The sequence below is a fragment of the Cyanistes caeruleus genome, chromosome 13 (assembly GCF_971803275.1).
Source record: "Cyanistes caeruleus chromosome 13, bCyaCae1.hap1.1, whole genome shotgun sequence".
Lineage (NCBI taxonomy): Eukaryota > Metazoa > Chordata > Aves > Passeriformes > Paridae > Cyanistes > Cyanistes caeruleus.
This window is the reverse complement of record NC_141713.1, coordinates 9,754,615-9,773,419: the sequence shown is the minus strand read 5'-3', so window position 1 is coordinate 9,773,419 and position 18,805 is coordinate 9,754,615. Positions and strand designations below refer to the sequence as shown.

Genomic DNA, 18,805 nt, shown 5'->3' with positions numbered 1-18,805 from the left:
CAAAATACCCAGGGTGATTCTTACCATGTTTGAAGACTGTTTTAGAGGCACCACAATACACCTGTGTTACTCTCACCTTTTCACTTTCCAGGGCACTGGGGAGCTGAGCAACCTCGTGATCCTTGTGTTCACCAAATAGTTTGTCAAAAGCTCGGATTGGTATCTTGCAGGTAGAACAAAAAACATCTGCTGCTTCTTCCTCCTCCTCCTCCTCCTCACTGACAGCCTGACTATTCCACTCATCTGACATGCCACCACTGCTTAGCCCCTCTCTGGACCATATGTTGCTTTCAGCTTCATCATCTGCTCTGGCTTTGCTCTGATTTTCACCTTGAGAAGCCTCATCAGGAAGTCCTTGTTGCTTTGTGCTTTGACTTGGATCTTTCACTGAAGAGCTGCTTTTTGATGTATTAAATATGGAGCCTTGTGATCCTGCTTTTTCTGTGCGAGCAGGTGGCCATCTGCTCTCCACCTTCTCCGGACGTCCTCCAAGAAGCTCAAGCTCTTTTTCTCTATCCTCATCAAGTCCATACATCTTAGCCAACTCTGCAACCTCCTTTTCCAAGTCATAGCCAACGTCTTGTGGGTGCTGAACTTTTTCACTACTCAATGCAGATTCCCTTCTCATATCCCCCAGAGATCTGTCTCCTCGACCAGAGAGCTCTTCAGGAAAGATATCAAACCTCTCCTTTGATCCATAAAGATCCATGTGATAAAATATCAAACCTTCTGTCTCAGTGTCACTAGACTCTGGGACTGGTGGGGAAGCTGAATGTTTGTGTGACTGGCTGCTAGTCTCATAGTCTCTTGTGCTGCCAGATCTGGATGACATCGGTATCCTCAGGGAAGCTTTTGAGATGATGAGTCTCAAGCTTGTAAAAGATAAGAAAGATCTTTAGCTACATTCTTAGATACCAGGATCGAGTTTTTCATGCTTAAAAGTATATAAATAGAATAGATTTGGCTGAGGACTGCTCAGGTCCTGGAGGTAGGCATGGGAAAGACCAAAGTCAGTGGCTTTGCTCCCTAAGTGAAGCTTCTGAAGGGAAGCCACAGGGAGCTTGTTTTCATTTCACCTCAGTGCAAAACACAGCAGAGAGCTGTCTCTGGTGTGCATCCTCTTTTCTGAGTACCTCATCTGTGACCCTGATGCCTGATTTCCAAACTGTGGAGTAGTCCTGTCCTCAGATCAACACTGTGACTGTGCTTCAGGCACAGTTAGTACTGTTCTGTGCAATTGGAAATGGCCTGGTTTGAAGCTTGCTCACCCTTCAGCTGCTGTCAAGCATGTTTTCTGAGCTGTCAGTCAGGCATAATGCAGAATGTCCTCTGTTGTGACCACTGATGCCACTGAACACACTAGTAAATGCTCTGAAAAGTCCTGTTCTGTATTTTTCAAGTTGCTGTTCTTAATACTGAAACTTGAGTCCAGGTCTTGGGTCCTTTCTAAAAAATATCACAGAGAAAACATACTGCCCTTTGGGGGTTCTCATGTGCCATGGAAAATATACATTTTAACATATAAAGCATCCAGTATCTAGGGAGCAAGGCAGGCCATTGACCTCTGGACTGAGAGATGCCTGCTCTGACCCAAACCTTGCACATTTTGTCTATTCTGTGCAAGGTGGAAAGTGTGAAAAGAGCACGTGCAGGCGACATGCAAAGCTGTATGATAAAGCAGATGCACGTGGGACAACATTAAAACTGCAGAGGCAATTTTAATGCTGATTCCCCAAGCCCACTCTTTCCAGCCAGTCTGTATTAACAGTAGTGAAATAAGGCCAGAACAGAGTTGGACCTCTCTCTGAACTGAAATGTCCCCAGCAGCCCTCCACTGCTCACCAGCATGAATGGAATCATAGCTACAAAACTACTCAGATCAATTTTATCAGCAGTTTAGTACTACAAGCAAAAGATTTCATGGAAAGATTTCAGCTGAATGTCAATTAACCTGTAGTTATTTCCAGTCCTAGGTAAGTGAAGCATATGAAAGCTTTAAAATCACCTTCTCACAAAAGAAAAAAAGCCAAAAGATCAATCAGACGTCAATGTTAACAGAGCTTCTGGATAAGCTTTCACATACATTTGCTTTCAAACTACCATTTATGGTCTTTGTTGAGTAGTTGCTATTACCTCAAATTTTTTTCATCAATATTTTACTAATTTTCCTGAGAAATGCTTAGCTAACAGAGTCAACACAATCAGTGACGTAGTAGAAAGCAACTTCTCAAACCAGTGAAAAATACTGAGCCATTTTGCACTCTCTGGCTGAGACCAGCCCTACAGATCTGTAAGAAAATGCACACAGAAGTTCATAATTTGTCTTCTGGCACTGCAGACATGGGTGTGGATTCTACAGCTAGCAACATCTGCTACAGACAAAAACACTGAAGTTAGGCAGAAATACTATTTCCGCTAAAGGCAATAAAGTAAATCATGCAAATTCTAACATTTTAAACAGAGAAAAGGTCTTAACACATACCAGAAAATGTTGTCTGGCTCCCGCAAAGACTTTTTTCCCCATAATTAAAACAATAAGGCTTGCTTTAGAAGCTACTACTAATTAGAAAAGTGAATTAACATTTATTTTTCCTACCAAAATGAAATTAAATAAATTAAAATGAGCATAATTAAGCTTGTCTGCAATCCTGCTGCCTAAATAAGATTTTCAGATGATTGCTCAGTGTTTGCTTGCTTTGCAGGCACAGATAAAATTACATGAAGCACGTTTAGATCCGTGACTGTCAGTTATCATAAATACATAACAAAGAATGTTACTACCTAAAAACTTGCCTTCTATCTTAAGACGCCATAAATTCTTCTGATAGCTCAGATGGTATCAAAGTTAACTTCTATTCCCCCTAGTAAAAATTAATTCACACGAAAGCAATTCCTTCCCACTTTCCTATAACTGCAGTTGGAAGACTTACTGCGGTAACCCTACCCTGCCTCTTTGCTCAGATAGGGGCATACCAGCAATGAGCAATGGCACAAATATAGATGTGCCCTGGCTGTCCTTCAGCAGTGTGCTACTTGAGTGTCACCAGGATGAATGTCATACACTGAGAACAGGCTCTGAGGGTTCATTCCTGGATCTGAAATACTTAGAACAGTTACAGAGAGCTCTCACTAAAACCAGAGCACCCTCTCACTTTTGGAGGTGTAATTAATAAACGCTGCAGAGTGCATTCATTGCCTCTGGGTGTGATTTCCAAGGCTGGGGTGTTAGGCAGAGTATCGTGTGTGGGATACACCAAAAGTGCAAACAACTCACATGACTGGACATGTGTTTACAGAGTTGCACAACTTAATGGAAGTACCTGTTCTGTTCTTTGCAAACACTTACTGGTAAAGTCCTCTTCTCAAATTAGCAGGAGCTTTACTATGGGGCTGAATTGGAATCATGATCATGTATAAGGAAGAAAAAACCAGAAAATTTAGAATTTAGAAAAAAAAAATCATAGTGTTGCATATGCTTCTTATACATATCCATATATCCTCACCCTGTGGGTGTAGGCCAACCTCTGGAAAGCTAATTATAGTGAAGAAAGCAGACAATGGCCCCACCAGGGAGGTTTTTATAGGAACATACCCCTTCAGTCTGTGCTCAGTAGGGGTCCACCTGATAAAAAAAAAAAGACTGTGTATTACCACTGATTATTGTGACTGCTGTAGCACTTTAACTTTTCAAATCTACTCAAACTCTCAGCTGCCCAGCACACTCAGGCTGCTGCTTGCGAACACACTACCGAGCCAGCCCTGCTGGCAGTAGATTTATAAGCACTTCTGAGAATGTTGTATTATATATGGCTTGAGCTCAGGGGACACCACAAGGGACAATGTCTATTAGATCTTGACACAGCTCTGCTTTTTCCAATCATGGTGTCATTTCCTCATTTTTCTAATCTTGGTGTCATTTCCTCATTTTTCTAGCAGTGCAATTGTTTGCTGTTTGGTGAGGAATCACAAGTTAATTGCCCATGTAGGCATGATCTCATTACCCCTAGCAGTGCTTCTATCATCTGTGAGATTAGAGCAGAAGTCTTTTCACATAAGTGATGCAGCCCTTGCTGAAACATTAACATTTATGCTATCTGACAGATCTGATTAATTTTTCAAATGAGAGCTTACTTTTGCTTTAAATTACGCTATCTTGTAGGCCTTAATTTCTCGAAAAATTAGCAGTGTCAGCTTTGCTGCCAAAGACTGGAATATGACATTTGGTGGATAGTGAATTACATTCTGCCTTGGACACAGGGCCTGAATAAGCCAGCTCTTGTTCAGTCACCGTGCTGCTCTCTGCTCCCCTCAGTGCCCGTGAGGCAGCGTTTGGGTGGCATTTATACAAAGCATGGTGACCTCAGGGCTGAGCTGGGTGCCACCACAAGCACCCTTTGACTGTGGGCACAGGGCCCCAGGGCTCGAGTGCTGCCTCAAGGCAGTGTGGGGAAGGAGTGTGGGCTTTGCCTGGCTTTGGAGACAGCAACACCTCATGGACTTTTGTGAAGACCACAGGAATGGTGGCCGAGAGGAAAATGGCCCCTCAGGCAGCCGCTCAAATGCGGGGCTGTGTGCCCTGTGCTCCCTGCCCACCACTCCTCACAGGAATAGCGGCTTATTTCACAAAGCTTTCCCCTTCCAGTACCTGAAGGAAACACACAGGAAAGATGGGGCAAGGTTATTTGCGAGAGCATGTACTGACATGACAAGGGGGAACGGGCTCAAATTGAGAGTAGTTTTAGGTTACATATTAGGATGAAATTCTTCACTGTGAGGTGGTGAGGCTGTGGCACTGGCCGCCCAGGGAAGGTGTGGACGCCCCATTCCTGAAGGCGCTCAAGGTCAGGTTAGATGGAGCTCTGAGGAACCTGGCCTGCTGGAAGGAGTCCGTGCCCATGGCAGAGGGGTGGGAACGCGATGCTCTTTGGGGTCCCAACCCAACTCATCCCATTCCACGATCCTGTAAAAAACGGCCTTTTCGAGGCCAGTCCTCTCACGCCTTTTACTATTGCACTGTTTATTTAACACGCCCACCGTGAGAGCCGCCCTGGCCCCGCCTCCGCCTCGGCCCCGCCCCCTCTGACCCCGCCCCCGGCCCTCCCCCGCCGCTCCCGCCAATGGGCGCGGGAGCTGCGGATGACGTGGCCCCGCCCCTCCCGCCGATCGGTTTCTGTTTCGCTCCGGGGCCCGCGGGGTCGCGGTCGCCGCTGTGGCGATGGAGCCGCAGCCGGACAGCCTGGAGGGGTGGGTGGCCGTGCGCGACACCGCCTTCGCCGAGCCCCAGCCGCCGCCGCGGCTCCGCTTCCTCGTGGGTTGGAACGGCGCGGAGGGCGCGTTCGCGGTGACCTGCCACGGGCGGGCGGAGGCGGCGGAGCAGGCCCCGCAGAGCTGGGCCGGGCTCTTCTCGGCGCCGGCCCTGCGCGGCGTCCATCGGCAGCTGTCGGCCGTGTGCCCGCGCCTGGAGCCCGCCTTCCCCGAGCTGCCGCCCGCGCTGCCCGGCGCGGCGGCCGGCGGGCTCTGGGCCGTGCTGTTCCCCGGCGGAGCCGCGCCGGATGAGGCCGAGCTGCAGGAGCTGTGCCGGGCGCTGGAGCTGTACCTGGGCTGGGCCCTGGAGCTCTGCGGCGGCCGCGTAGTGCTGGACGCGCTCTTCGCCGCCGACCGCTGCTGCGATGACGAATACTTCGAGAGCCTCCACGAGCTCCGCGGGAAGGCCCTGCGTGGCCACCTGGCCCGGGCCAAGGAGGCCCTGCGGCGGGTACGGGCCCCGGGGCCGGGCGCGGGGCGGAGGGAGCGGGAGCGGGAGCTGCCGGGCAGGAGCGGGGTCCCCTCGGTGTAGGGCTGGGTGCAGTGTTCGGTGCCGCACTCAGCCCATGGGTGCACCTGTCTGAGCCTCAGCTTGTGCTCACCGGGGAGCTTCAGGATAAGCCTGGCAGCCGCTGCTGGGACTTCATCGATCAGGGCACACTCGCCAGACTCACGTGAGCAAGGGTGACAAAGTCTTCCACCAACTTGCTCGTGGCGTTGTCCAGTGTCCAGATTTGTGCTTATGCAAACACTTCTCTATCTGGAAGTCACAAAGTCAGCTTTATGAAATACTGAGTGTCATCGGTCTTTCCCACCTTTACCGAGTGGGAAATAAGCCACCTCCGCGTGGGCAGTCAGTGTAAGGCGTTGGGGTTGTTACTTAAGCTGCAGGCACTCCTACAAAAACACATTGCTAAAAACATCCAGCGGTGTTGGGCAATGGGTGGAACAGTAACCGAAGAGGAGAATACAATAATGTGCTAATTTTCTAACCTCCCTGTGAAGGTCTCAGACTACATGTTTGCAGTAATGCTTGTAACTGGGGGATTCTCAGCCTTTTATTAAGTCCAAACTTAGTCCTGGGCCTGTACAAATAAGTGGTTTGTATTCAAAGAAGTTGTGTGAGGGTTTGTTGTTTTTTTAGGTGTAAAATTTTGCCCTAATGATTGAATGATGATAGCACTTTCTTTTGTTGGCACCTTAGGTTTCTTGCTGTAGATGTGTTCCTGGATCCTTTTCCCTTGTAAGCATGAATTTAAAGGGTGGTATGTAGTAACAGAGTTGCAGTTAGCACCTGGGAATGTTGAGGAGTTACAGATAGTTCAGGCTCACCAGTGTGTTGCTGCTGTTTCTTGCAGTACCTGTTTACGGTCTATTTTCTGGCAAAGTAAGCTGAAAGGTATTTTATGAAAGTGATCATGCTTTGGAGAAAAGTTATGAAAGTTGATTTCCTATTTCTCTTTCCTACTGCAGTATTTAACAGATGAAACAACACTACTTTTTCAGAAAGACACTGGTTTTAAAAATACGGCTTTAGTTTACATTAACATGTACCTTGTTGTATACAAATGTCAGTGTCTGTCACTGGCTAACAGTTCACAGCCCTGTTAGAAATACATTCCAGCCACCACATTCTTTTGGAAGCAGCACAAGCATGTTCAGCTCTGTGGCAGTTTGGGGCTTGGTGATGAGGTACGGCTTGGTGCCTCTGATAGTTACTCTGCAATTTCCAGCTATGTTTTAGATACGGCTCAACATTCTGTAGAGTGGTGCTGCAGGCCTAACAGGGACATAAATTCATTATATTGTAGTCTAGACCAAGTTATGGAAGATTCAAGAAACAGACATTAAACCAACCTGAAGTACCAGAGCATCCTTTTTTCCTTTTTCATGACCTTCACTAATACTTGCCCTCTACTTACTCAAAGCATCTTGCAGGAGCAGCATGACCCTCACTTCTTGCTTTTAGAATAAGAACCAGAAAGTCAGCTCTTGCATTTGTATTTGGCTTCCACAGTGGGGCAAAAGCATGCCAGGCCTCCAGACAGGATGGGTGGGAAATGCCCTTGAGCTGACTTCCACAGATTTTCTCTAGGGAAATTCCTCCATACATGGGAACTCTGCTGTCTTACCCAGACTCAGCTGGCAAGAGCAAAGGTGATGCTTTAATTTCAGTGCTTTTCAGTTGCAACACAACCCAAGCTTATTTGTTTTAATGCCTTTTCTCACTACTGGTAGCATGCACACCCCTCCCATCCCCTTCCCTCTTTATGGAGCTGCAGAGCACACACTGTCCTTCCAGTACGGTCTGTTTCTCAGTGAAACTTAGCTGTGCTTTCTCAGCCAGCTCACTCTATCCTGGCATGTAGAGCATGCTATGGCCTCTGCCAGCTGGTGTCAAAGAAAAATCATTGAAGCTTTGATTGGTACCAGTAAACAAATGCAACTGAGGGGAAATCCCCAACTTTTTATTTTGTCATAGAAGGAAATAAATAGGGCCTAGTGTATCAAAAGGCAGTAATTCCATGGAAGAATTATGACTTACAAAGTGTAATACCACTAGAACTGAGGTTAGAAAAAGTTATTATAAATTATACAAACGTTAAAGGAATTTAACTGCAGGGTGTATCAGAAGTAAATGCCAGTCTGTTTTTTTTCTGTGCCTGAAGTCAGAAATTCTGGATCCAGAAACTCATTAGCAGGCATTTAGTAATTGTGGAAGCAATGCAACAGCTAGCTTAAGAATACCTTGCTTGTCCTTCCAGTACAGAGTTCCCATGATTCCCATTTATGTTTATAAAAAGCAGCAACCAAGCCATCTGTACACAGTTATTAGAATGTTTCTGGTGGACACCCTAGGCAGGATGCTCCTTGCAGGCTCCTGATGGAATGTACAGAAGTTACTGCCTTTCAGAGTGTGGTGTTGGGGGTATTTTCATCTGGGGTAGCTGCAGAATGCCTGGCACAGGCCTCCTGTGCAGTGGGAGGTCTTGGCTGTGGAAGGACAGGTCCTTCCCACTGGAGCCTGGCAGCATCCAGCACACATGAGTGCAAAGCAGCCGTGTCTGATTTACCTTTTATCCCCCTAGGTTCTGCAGCAGCATAAAAGTGCTGACACAATGGTGGCTTTGATGAAGGTTTATGAAGAAGAAGATGAAGCTTATCAGGATTTGGTCACCATGGCAACACAATTCTACCAGTATTTATTGCAGCCCTTCAGAGATATGCGAGAGCTGGCGACACTGTACAAACTGGAAATCCTGGTAAGTCTGCCTCTACAAAGTGAAAGGCCAAGCTACATAGTGGGGCATCAGCTGCTCTTGGAGCAGTTCAGGCTCAGATCATGTAACATTCCCTACTTCTATCTGTACCTGCGTTTTTTCATCTCCCAAACCACCAAACGTGACTGACAAGTTCAGAGTTAGGGCAGAGCCACTCTCAGAGGATCTTGGAGTCCATGATAATTGCTTGACTAGAACTGCTGCTGACTTCCCACCAGTGTCCCACTAAATAGGAGAATATCCCCAGGCTCCACCTCCCTGGGGTTTACTCTGGGGGCCTGAATTTACTCTGATATAAGTAGCCTTTGTTGTGCCACCTTCCATGGGATTAGTTTTTGACATTGAGAATGTCATCCTTCAGGAATGCTGATGCACCAGATTAACTCAGTTGTGGAGGTAGAACAGAAGATGGAGACCTTACCACTTAAAGGAGTTTTCTGTTATGCTACAACCTGCTAGAACTATAGATGAAAACATATCAGTTGTCACTGCTTTCACTTTATGTGCATCTTAAACTGGAAGCACATTCTGAAAGTTGTGATGCCCCTGGAAATGACAGCCATTTGCTATGTTGAGTTTCCTTAAATAGTGTGTTAAAATAAAGTGAGCTGTTAATGTTCTCAAAAGGAGCAGAACAGTTTTAAGTTTAGATTAAGGTGTTTGGGTACTGAAGATCTAAACCTGTGACAAAAATATGTTCAATGTACTGTTCTGAAAAATAAAATGGAATTTGGAAAGAATGAAACTAAGTTCATATGAAAAAAATAATAACCCTGTAAGGGATATTTAGGCGCATTTGAAATATAATCATTTTAAAAATATATTTGAATACTGGGCTTGTATCCGTGTCTCCTTTATGGACTTGAAAACATTCTCTTATGTTTCTTTTCTGTATCCCTGTTCCTGTGTGGAAGAACTGCCAAACTGGAGAACCTGCTGGTGCAATGTGCTGTCAACACGTGGGGAAAAATAGAAGAGAACATTGCACGTAGAAGAGTTACTTTTAGTAACAACAAAAAACCACTTAGTAACAATAAAACCACAACAAAATCCACTTGTGTTGGATGTAATTTTAAAGATGATAGTTTAAAAATATTTAAGAAGTAAATTAATCCAAATGTGAGGTCAGGATTGGAGAACAAAGGTTCTGAATTAGCCTAGAGAATGTGAAACAGGAATGAGCAGTGATTCACTTTGTGACAGGTGAGGGGAACGTCATGTTTTCCATCATGCTCGAAATGTCTCCAAGTGTAGCATAGTGTGGCTGCACCTCTCTGGAAACCAGGTGGTAACTAAGAATTTCCTGTCCTTGTAGAAATCTTTGCAGTATGATAAGCTGGGGCCTAGAAGAGTAGCAGCTTTGCAGAAGGATGCTGAAGAATGGACTAAGCGAGCTGAGAGTGCTGTGTGCTCCATTCAGGATATCACAGTGAACTACTTCAAGGAAACTGTAAAGGCTTTGACAGGTAATCAGAATGATTTACACAAACGGTTGTGTAAATACCTAACTTAGGTGACTGAGAGCTCTTCTTATCTCTGTGCAGAACCTGAGGTTTGTGTGAGTGTCCAGCTTATGAAAGAAATATTTTATTCACTTAAGATGTATATCTTTTAACCAATTTGTTTTACAACTTGGATTTGACTTGCCTGAGACTTAGGGCTGCAAAGCTCTGTACAAAAACCACCGTGGGTGCTTTTAATGCTTGATGTGCAAGCCTCAAGGATTTCAGCATGTGAACAGAGTATGTTGCTGTGCAACTGCTAGGGTATGTTTCCATGGTGCAATGAAGTATTTTACTTACATGTATAAGATCACAAATTCTACTTTGTAATCTCGTAATTTCTAAAGCTTCAGAAATCGTTTAATAAGATTAGCATTTTTAATACTTGAGAAACACACGAGGGCGATTAGTACACTGCATTTCTCATGTTTTACTGCTATGTTTTAATCCACAGCAATGCACAAACACATGGAACAAGATGAGGAGAGATTTGGTAAAACCACCTGGGCATCAGCTTTGCCACGCTTAGAAAACTTGAAATATATGTTAGCAAAAGAAACCCTTCAGCATCTGAGGGCAAGAGAGTTGTGCCTGAAACAGAAGAGAACTGGCATTCAGAAACTCGTAAGACCTTACAAAGCCTCCTTTTCTGTCACTGTTGTTTGAAGGGCTGATCAAAACCTACTGAAATGGTCATGAGAGTAGGCTTTTGAAGTCTTTGCCTTTGAAACAATTTAGGTTTTCAGCACAGTTTTATGTGGTGGAAAATGCATGGCTGCAGATTTTAAATTGCTCCTGCATGTTTGAGGACACTCAGCAAAGCTTGAGATACATGCTTTTACAGTTCAAGTATCATTTGAGCATTTGTGATAATAATATTTGAAATTATTTCATTTTAGGGAGATAAAGACCAGGTATTATTTCAGAGGACACTGAAAAATTAAGATACTTATTCTAATATTAATCTTAGATGCCTTAGACCTAACTGTTGCTAGGAGTACCTGATATTTATTTTCCAAGTGTAGTGCTCTGTAGCATATATAATAGTTTTCAGGAGCAGTATCATTTGTGCAGATTATAATGAAGTCTCTCCTGGTAAACTTAAGGTAAATTTATACTTTAGGTTAATAAGGCTCTCTGGTTCTCTGAGTTTCTGCTCCAAGCCATTTCTAATGCTCCATTGTTTTCCATATCAAAGCAGCTGCCAGTTAGACCAGGCTCCTTACAGGCATTTGTGCATCCAGACATGTTTCATGTGTGCATATTTTGTTACTAATGTTTTTTATTTTCTGTTACAGATGGAGAATCTTGGTGAACAAGAAGAGAATTTAAGTATAGTGGAGGAGTTGGAAATACAGTATTATGAAATACAGCTGGAATTATATAATGTACAGCTTGAAGTATTGAAACATGAAGAGATGCTGCTTATTGTACAGTTGGACGCTATAAAGAGACAGATTAAAGGTGAGAATAAAATGTTATTTAAGCACATATTCAGAACACAGAAGTGACATAGCCTGCTCTGTTTTCAGTTTAAAAAAACCAGATATCACTGCTCGGGTCTTGCTAGTAGAAAGCATTGCTGGAAAACATTAATGCTATGGCACCATCTGATATTTTGTCTTTTGATTAATTAGGCACTAATTTGATAACACAAGTTTTAAAAAAAAGCCACACTGTTTGCTCATGTTGCCAGCAGCTGTGACATGTGCGTGCCTTGGTTTAGCATGGAGTAATTTATATTGACAGTGCTTAAGTGCTCTAATAGCTACAAGATCTACGTGCAGAAGCTGGGTATCATGAACCTGCTGAAATAGGTCTTAAAATTCATCATAATCTATACTAATCTAACATGTAGAAATTACAAAATGCATCCTATAATGACAAAAAGAGATGGTTATAGCTAGAATGGTACCTGAACACTACTGTCTTCCAGTTTAAGTGTCTTTCTCTGATAGTTACACCGAGTTAGGCACCAGTCATGTTCTTACTTGTGCATAGGAATTCTCTGTTAACATGTATCCTGTGAAATAAACAATGCTGCCACTTGTTACATAACTGGAGCGTGGTAAATAGTAAAATAAGACACCCAGTGTTGATCAGAGGAGTCTCCCATTTTCCAGGAAAACTCCAGTTGGTGAAGGTAGGAGTTAAAACACAGGGAGGCATTTGAAAGAGGAAGCTAAATAACAAATGCTAACAGCATAAATTTGATCCTGCAAAGCACCCTTGTGAGTAACGTGACATGTTTGCATATGACTGTGAAGGACCCAGCTCAGCTCTGGAGCTTTACACTTACTCATAACTAACTCACTGCCTTCAATGGCTTTTAAGATGTCATTAGCTCTTTAAATGTTTAAATAACTGTGGCAATTTTTGGTTTCTTAAAAAATGCCAAATGCCTTTTTAGAGAAACAGGATGAAGTTGTTTACTATGATACATGTGAAAATCCTGAGGAGCTCAAGGTCATTGAACAGACCATGGGACAACATTACGCTAACTTGTCAGCAATGACGATGCTGAGGCAGAAGACTAAGCAGTTGGAGACAAAGCGTGGGACTGTCTGTGCGAGGAGAGCCTACCTCAGGAACAAAAAAGTAAATGCAGTCCTGGAGATGTGCATTTTCTTCAGCTGATGCCTTGACTCACGAGGGATGGACAGGAAACAATTAGGGAAGTTTGGGTGGAGCATACAAGTCTCAGTGCCAAGGCCTGCAAGCAGAAAGAGGGGCAATGTGATTTTAAGCCAGCTTTTACACTCTCTGGTGTGGTGCAAGTGTGTCTCTGGCTTAGAAAGAGGGCGCAAACTCACCTGGGTGACCTGGGTGGTCCCCCCATCAGCTAAACCTTACCAGAGCCCTGTGGGGCCAGCTGGAGCTTTGCCCTAGCAGCCTTTTCCAAAGCAGCTGCAGTAGGAAACTGGCCTTGTATGGAGGAAGCTGCAGGGATAGGACAACCCACACACTGATACTTTACCTTTCAACAGGAGGAAGGGGAAACTAACAGCTGCAGTTCTCTCTCCAGCCCCTCAGTTCTGTGCAAAGGGCAGTTTTTCCTTTGTTTCCCATTTGGAGCAGAACACTAGGAAGACACAAGTTGACTCTCATGAACCTTCTCAGTAAGATGAGTTTACCTTGCACCTGCAGTTCTGCTGAGGCAGAGAGCAGAGTTTAAGTTCAAGTCTGTCTGACCTTTTATCCCTCAGTAGCCTGGACAAACTGGGAATTACATTGGAAATGTTTTGTGAGCCATCATTGTCTCTTGCTTGCAACTGCTTCCTTGGCAAACACTTCTTTCGCTTCTGTTTTCATTTACTTAATTGCTGTCTATTGGTTGTATAACTGAAGCCAAATACCACATGATTTGCAAATACTTGTCCAGCCATGTGGATAATCACCCTCTGTACAGAGACAAAAAGTGACTCCCAGAGAAAATATAGAAGCCTGCAGCTTCTCTGTGGCACTTGTTAGTAACAGAAGGTACCCTTGCTAGGTATTCACTGTGCTTCCCATACCTTTGCTTCCCTGCCTTTTATACTTGGGAGTTATGGCAAATAAGGGAGAGGGGGAAAAAGTATATTTGTGTTTTTGTAGTGCCCTGTGAGCTTCTTTCTTGCCTTCTTCCTCGTGTCTTTGCATGAGCTTGTTTCTTCTTTTCATCTCCCTTTCTGCTCTTCTTTTTTTCCTTTCATTTTTTTAGCCAAACTGTAAGACAAAGGGGTTGGGTCATGTCTAGATACATTTTTGCAGGAGCATGAATAAAAATATGGGTGATTAGAACATTGGCATTAGCCACGAAAGAGTCCCACAGCCAAGCACCCAACTGTGGTTGCTATTTTGTGGCCTGTGCACAGGAGTTAATGGCAGAGCTGGTGCACAGGAAATGTGAACTGACTGAGAGTTGCATGAATTCTGCTCTTCTCCCAGGATCAGTGTGAAGCAAGCCATCGGCAGAGACTGCAGCAGGCAGAAGAGAGCAGAAAACGCTTCCAGCAGCATCACAGCATACAGATAGTAAGTACCAAACAGCAGCCTTGGGGAGTCTGGCAGCTGCTTGTTTTCACACGCTGAAACTCACTTACTTGTGTTTTAATGCAGAAGAGAGACAAACAAAAAGAGGAGGAGAAAAAGAAAAAAGCTTGGATAAGCCAGGAACGTCAGAAAACACTGGAGAGGCTGAAAGTATTCAGGGAGGCAAGTACTGTGAACTGCAGTAGTCCTAAATGATGCCAAAACGTGTCAGAAAGTAGCCACAGCTCACATGTGAGCGTGGTCCCAGTCAGACAACTGTTTGGATCCTAAAATAGGATTATGTATAATGAGTAAAGAGGATTAAATCTCCTAAAGATACAGTTTCCAGGTGTGGACTCTGTTGCAAAGAATATAGATAAGGAAATGGCTTTGAAATAAATGCTTTATCATTAATTTAAATTTATTCAGGGTTGAATTTTTTTCTTGAATGGGTGAATGAGAGAGGTCTGTGCTTTGTGGCTTTTTATCTCATTGGGGTTGATGTTTTGGTCAGTCTAATGGAGATGTGACCCTCCTGCCTTGTGATTTCTTTTTCAGAAGTGTCCAGCTCATGTTGTTCTGAAAACATCTCGTCCTCGGCCTCCCAGTCCCAAGTTGCCACGAGACATCCCTCAGCAGGCTGTGGTGCTGTCCCCTCCTCCTGCATCAAGCACAGGGGCAGCCCCAGAAGTTCTGTCCCCTGCACCCTCATCAAGAGTACGGGCATCTCTCGAGCAGCCACAGAGCATTGTTCTTGTAGGAGACGAAGAACCAAAAGCTTCATGTCATAATACCCCAGCAGATATCCCTGTCCAGATTTTTGTTACTGATGGTAACACAGAGGAACAAAAGCACAGCAAGGAATTGATGGTCTCTCCATGTTCACCACCCCCTCCTCCACCCCCTCCTCCACCCCCTCCTCCACCTCCTCCTCCCTTGCCCTGTCTGCCCCCACCTCCCCCACTACCTCTCCAGTTAAAATCACCATCAGCAGCAGAGGATAAACCACTTCCCCTGAGCTCTGACAGCCCCTCAGAAAGCTCTGTACTGCACAAACAGGATGACTCCTCCAGGAGGTCTATAAATAATTGCATAGGTAAGTAGGCTCACATCAACTGGTGCTTTTTAATGCATTTCCTGTATTTTGTATTTCCCTCTGCTTCTGGACAGGAATAATGTGTAGCTTTGATCAGGAGAAAGAGGCTCTTGGAAAGCTTGGTCTAAGAAACTACATATAGTAACACTGACCATAGCTCAGGATGTTAAATGAGTGACAATGATTTGTGTGTCCTGTTTGAGACACTTCACAGGGTCCTGATGCTCCAATCAGACCAGTATGGATAAATTTGTAGCTGTTCTAAGGCTACACTTTAGTGTTTATGATTTATGTACTACAGAGCTGGCAGTCGGGCTGCTTGCGTTTCTAAGGTATGCACAGCTTGTGTCCACTTACAATTTGCTTGGTTTCTAAATAAAGGTTTCCTAGGAGAATTCATGCAGAATTCAGCCAGGATTTGAAAGGCAGGTGAATAGTTTTGGCATACGTTCCTGGGGAATAAATTCTGCTCTGTTACACCTTTGCTCTGTTAGCAAGATCATGCAGGTGTAATTGAAGGCTGAACTTGGCAATTGAAGGGGTAGTTTGAATGAGAATAAAGCTCAGCAACCTCCCAAGGCTGCACTGGTTGCATCCTGCTAACAGGCTTATTTTTGTCTCTGAGGTGAGTGGATATTTTGACTATGTCAGAGAGATTGATCTAAGCTGGAAGGCAGCAAATTTTTTTGTTGTTTTTCACAGTGGAGCTTATGCTAGAGTGAAGAATGTCTTTAAACGTGGTACATTCCTCTTCCTTTTCAACTCTTCACAATACATCTAAGCAGCCTTTGTATCCTATCAGTTAAGAGGCAAACCACAGGCAGAAATATCAGGGGCAGTTCAGCGTTTTTAGTTCTTCCAAGCTGTGGGGAAGTACAAGCAGCTGAAGGGCTGAGACACAGTTGAGTTACCATGGCAAACTACTGTGCATCCAGTGCAGACTTCAGCATGGGATATCCATGGGATAACTCTACCACAGATACTCTTAAGAAGCCTTGATTAGCAACAGGAGTTGTACACCAGAGTAATCTGATTACTATTGGAACAGCCTTTCTGGTAACTAATATTTACTGCCATTCACAGCCTAACATTGATGTCTTTTCATTATTTTTGCATAAAAAATAATTCTTGGTTTATTTTTGTTTATTGGAGAGATCTGATTAGTTAATTACACCTATTTCTTGAAGAAAGCCATCATGTCAGTAGCTGTAATAGTAATTGCTAAATTACCATGGGGACTTAATGAAACAGCTTCATAAACATGTTGGTTTTAGTTATGGGCTTCTTGTGTCTTTCTATGTGAAAAGCCAGGAGAGGCTTCTTTTATAATTTGTTTGTCTGACTAATCTTTTACCAGGCAGCCCATTTAGGTAGTAGACTTAAGACTCTCTTGCTTGTAGGCTTTGTAAGGTAGTCTGGTGGATCTTTGCTTCATCCTTTTTAGTCTCTGAAGGTACCAGAGGATTTAGCAGAATGTTACATTTCGAGTGGTTGATGTTAATCACATAACCTTGTGTGCACTGCGCATGGCAAAAATATATCTAGCTGTGAGGCACAGATGGTCTGGACCTATTGCTGTCCAGGGAAACAGCCTCTCTGTCTGACAGTCTGGAGCAAGCAGCAAAGGGTCCAGCAGGAGTAAAACACAAATTAGCGTGTATCAGGAAGTCTAGTGGAAGCTCTCAGTATGCTGTCCTTCATGGTCTGAAGTTCAGAAACACACACCTGAGATCTAAATCATGTTGTAAATTAGGAATTGTTTCTAAATCCATGCAGAAAAGAGCTGCTTGCATAGGGCCTGATCTAGCTCCCAGTGGCTTCAGTGGTGTACTTTAGAGCCCTTCTACTCAAATCCTTTCATTTATCTCTTGGCTGAGCAAAAATGCAATTGACGGTCTCAGCAGGCTTCTGGGCAGGCTGGGAGGGATGGTGGGTTGTCTATAACACAGAATGCAAGAGTTTTTTGGTTCAGTGAAATTTTTTTGAAAGCCCATAAAGTTGTATTGAAAAAGAGCATTGTCCTTTGTGTATAATTTCTTCCTTAGAGCACAACCTTATGTAATGATGAAGCATTGGAGTCTCAATTCAAGATATAAAAGCTTTAACTGTTTTTTCAAAGCAGTTCCAGAGCCTGCTGTTGCAGAGCTTGAAAGAGTCTGTGCCAGAACAGATCATTCTTTTTCCTGTCACTAGCAAAGATTAAAGGAAGAGCTCTGAACACTTGGGTAGGGTTTCATACATCCTAAGTGTTGTTGTCTCATTCTTTCTTCTGGTAACAGTAGATTTATCTGTTGCAGGTTCCATGGATGAAGTTCTGGCTTCTCTGAAGCGCAGTGAAGTTCATCTCCGCAAAGTGGAGCAGCCAAATCCGTACGCCTCTGTGAAGGACAGCATCCTCTCTGCCATAAGGCAAGGGGTTAAACTGAGGAAAGTGAATCGAGATACTGAGAGACATGTCAGTAGAGGATCCCCTAATGAGCTAGAGAGAAGCATTAAGGCAGCCATGCAGAGAATTAAGAAAGTGTCTGCTGATTCTGAAGAAGAGGAGGACAACGATCAGAGTAATGGAGAATGGGACAGCTCGCCAGCATGACAGACTGACTGACTGGAACAGAGGGTGTGCCTCGTTTTGCACATTGTAGAAGACTGTCCCTTTCAAAATGAAAGAACTGTGTGATTGTGTGTGGTGTTCTCATAGTCCAAAATGTCTTGTAAAGTAAAAGAATCCTGCTGATCTTCTATAGGAGCTGCAGATTCATATTTTTGCATGATAAATCATACTCTAAATTATGCTTGCACTAATAGGTGTTCCTGGCTCAACCATGCAGAGTTTTCACCACATCTGAAACAGCTGAAATTCTGGATTGAAACATACATTATTTAGATTGTTACTACACAGTAGGTAATGCTATCACAACAAAATTTAAGGAGTGAAAAAATAACTGAAAATCTCTTTTGTCAGATAAAAGTAGAAGCAAATATGTGGTGACAGAGGCAGACCAGAAAATTTAGCATAATCTGGAATATATTGCTCCTACCTCCATTGTCCAGAAAATTCTTAAACATTTTGCTTGTCTAATACAGCTGATTTAAATAACTATGTGGATACTCCATTTATCATCATGTTAGAAAGTGTGCACTTACAGATGGCTTGATAATGCTGATTGGAAAAATCAGTTTCAAGTTTGAAATAAACAGTACTGCAGTAATTACTGAAAAGTTTACTTTTTTAGCTGAAACATTAAGTATAGAGAACTTCTAGATGTTAAATGTTTTCCATGCATCTACATTTATAATGACCTGTTGACATGAAGGAAAGAGCCAAAATATTGTATACAATATTTTTCAGGATTTAGTCCTGTAATGCAGGGCTGCATTTCTCCTCTGAGAGCTTCAATACATGTTTATAGCTACTCTCATGAATTTAAATTACCTGATGGCCTTATAAATGGCAGGTATTTACATTGTGCCTGGAAGCTGACTGCTTCAAAATTCAGCTGCATTCAATTTAGAGACTCTTGCTATTTTGGGTAGATAGTGGTGAAAATTATTCAAGTTATTTTTTTGAAGTTTATACTGACCCTTAATAAAAATATATCTTGACACAAGAA

The 18,805-nt window shown here is 43.6% G+C and overlaps 2 protein-coding genes across 6 annotated transcripts in view; one reads left to right on the top strand and one right to left on the bottom strand.

Moving 5' to 3' along the window:
* Positions 1–6,097, bottom strand: part of FSD2 (fibronectin type III and SPRY domain containing 2) — a 19,398-nt gene extending 13,301 nt beyond the window's left edge. The window contains exons 1-4 of one of the 5 annotated variants that reach the window (XM_086849907.1): positions 5,597–5,757; positions 3,504–3,622; positions 1,269–1,446; positions 77–872 (exon numbers count right to left, since the gene is read on the bottom strand). In XM_086849907.1, the coding sequence (XP_086706033.1) occupies positions 77–832 (756 nt within the window). In that variant the 5' untranslated portion in view covers positions 833–872; positions 1,269–1,446; positions 3,504–3,622; positions 5,597–5,757. Of the gene's footprint in view, positions 1–76; positions 873–1,268; positions 1,447–2,482; positions 2,613–2,781; positions 3,147–3,503; positions 3,623–5,596 lie in introns of those variants that run through there. The other 4 variants (XM_086849908.1, XM_023933941.2, XM_023933943.2 and 1 more) reach the window with 4 other exon arrangements.
* On the top strand, positions 5,050–18,805 carry WHAMM (WASP homolog associated with actin, golgi membranes and microtubules). Its single transcript, XM_086849906.1, has 10 exons — positions 5,050–5,755; positions 8,394–8,567; positions 9,901–10,051; positions 10,542–10,711; positions 11,386–11,551; positions 12,498–12,685; positions 14,015–14,101; positions 14,186–14,281; positions 14,657–15,194; positions 17,492–18,805. Exons 1-10 carry the CDS (start codon positions 5,216–5,218, stop codon positions 17,785–17,787), a joined length of 2,406 nt encoding a protein of 801 aa, XP_086706032.1. The 5' UTR covers positions 5,050–5,215; the 3' UTR covers positions 17,788–18,805.

Coding starts and splice junctions, on each gene's coding strand:
- WHAMM (XM_086849906.1), top strand. CDS start 5,216: ATGGAGCCGCAGCCGGACAGCCTGGAGGGGTGGGTGGCCGTGCGCGAC. Junction 10,712..11,385: donor GAACTGGCATTCAGAAACTC/GTAAGACCTTAC, acceptor TTTCTGTTACAG/ATGGAGAATCTTGGTGAACA. Junction 14,102..14,185: donor AGCATCACAGCATACAGATA/GTAAGTACCAAA, acceptor GTTTTAATGCAG/AAGAGAGACAAACAAAAAGA.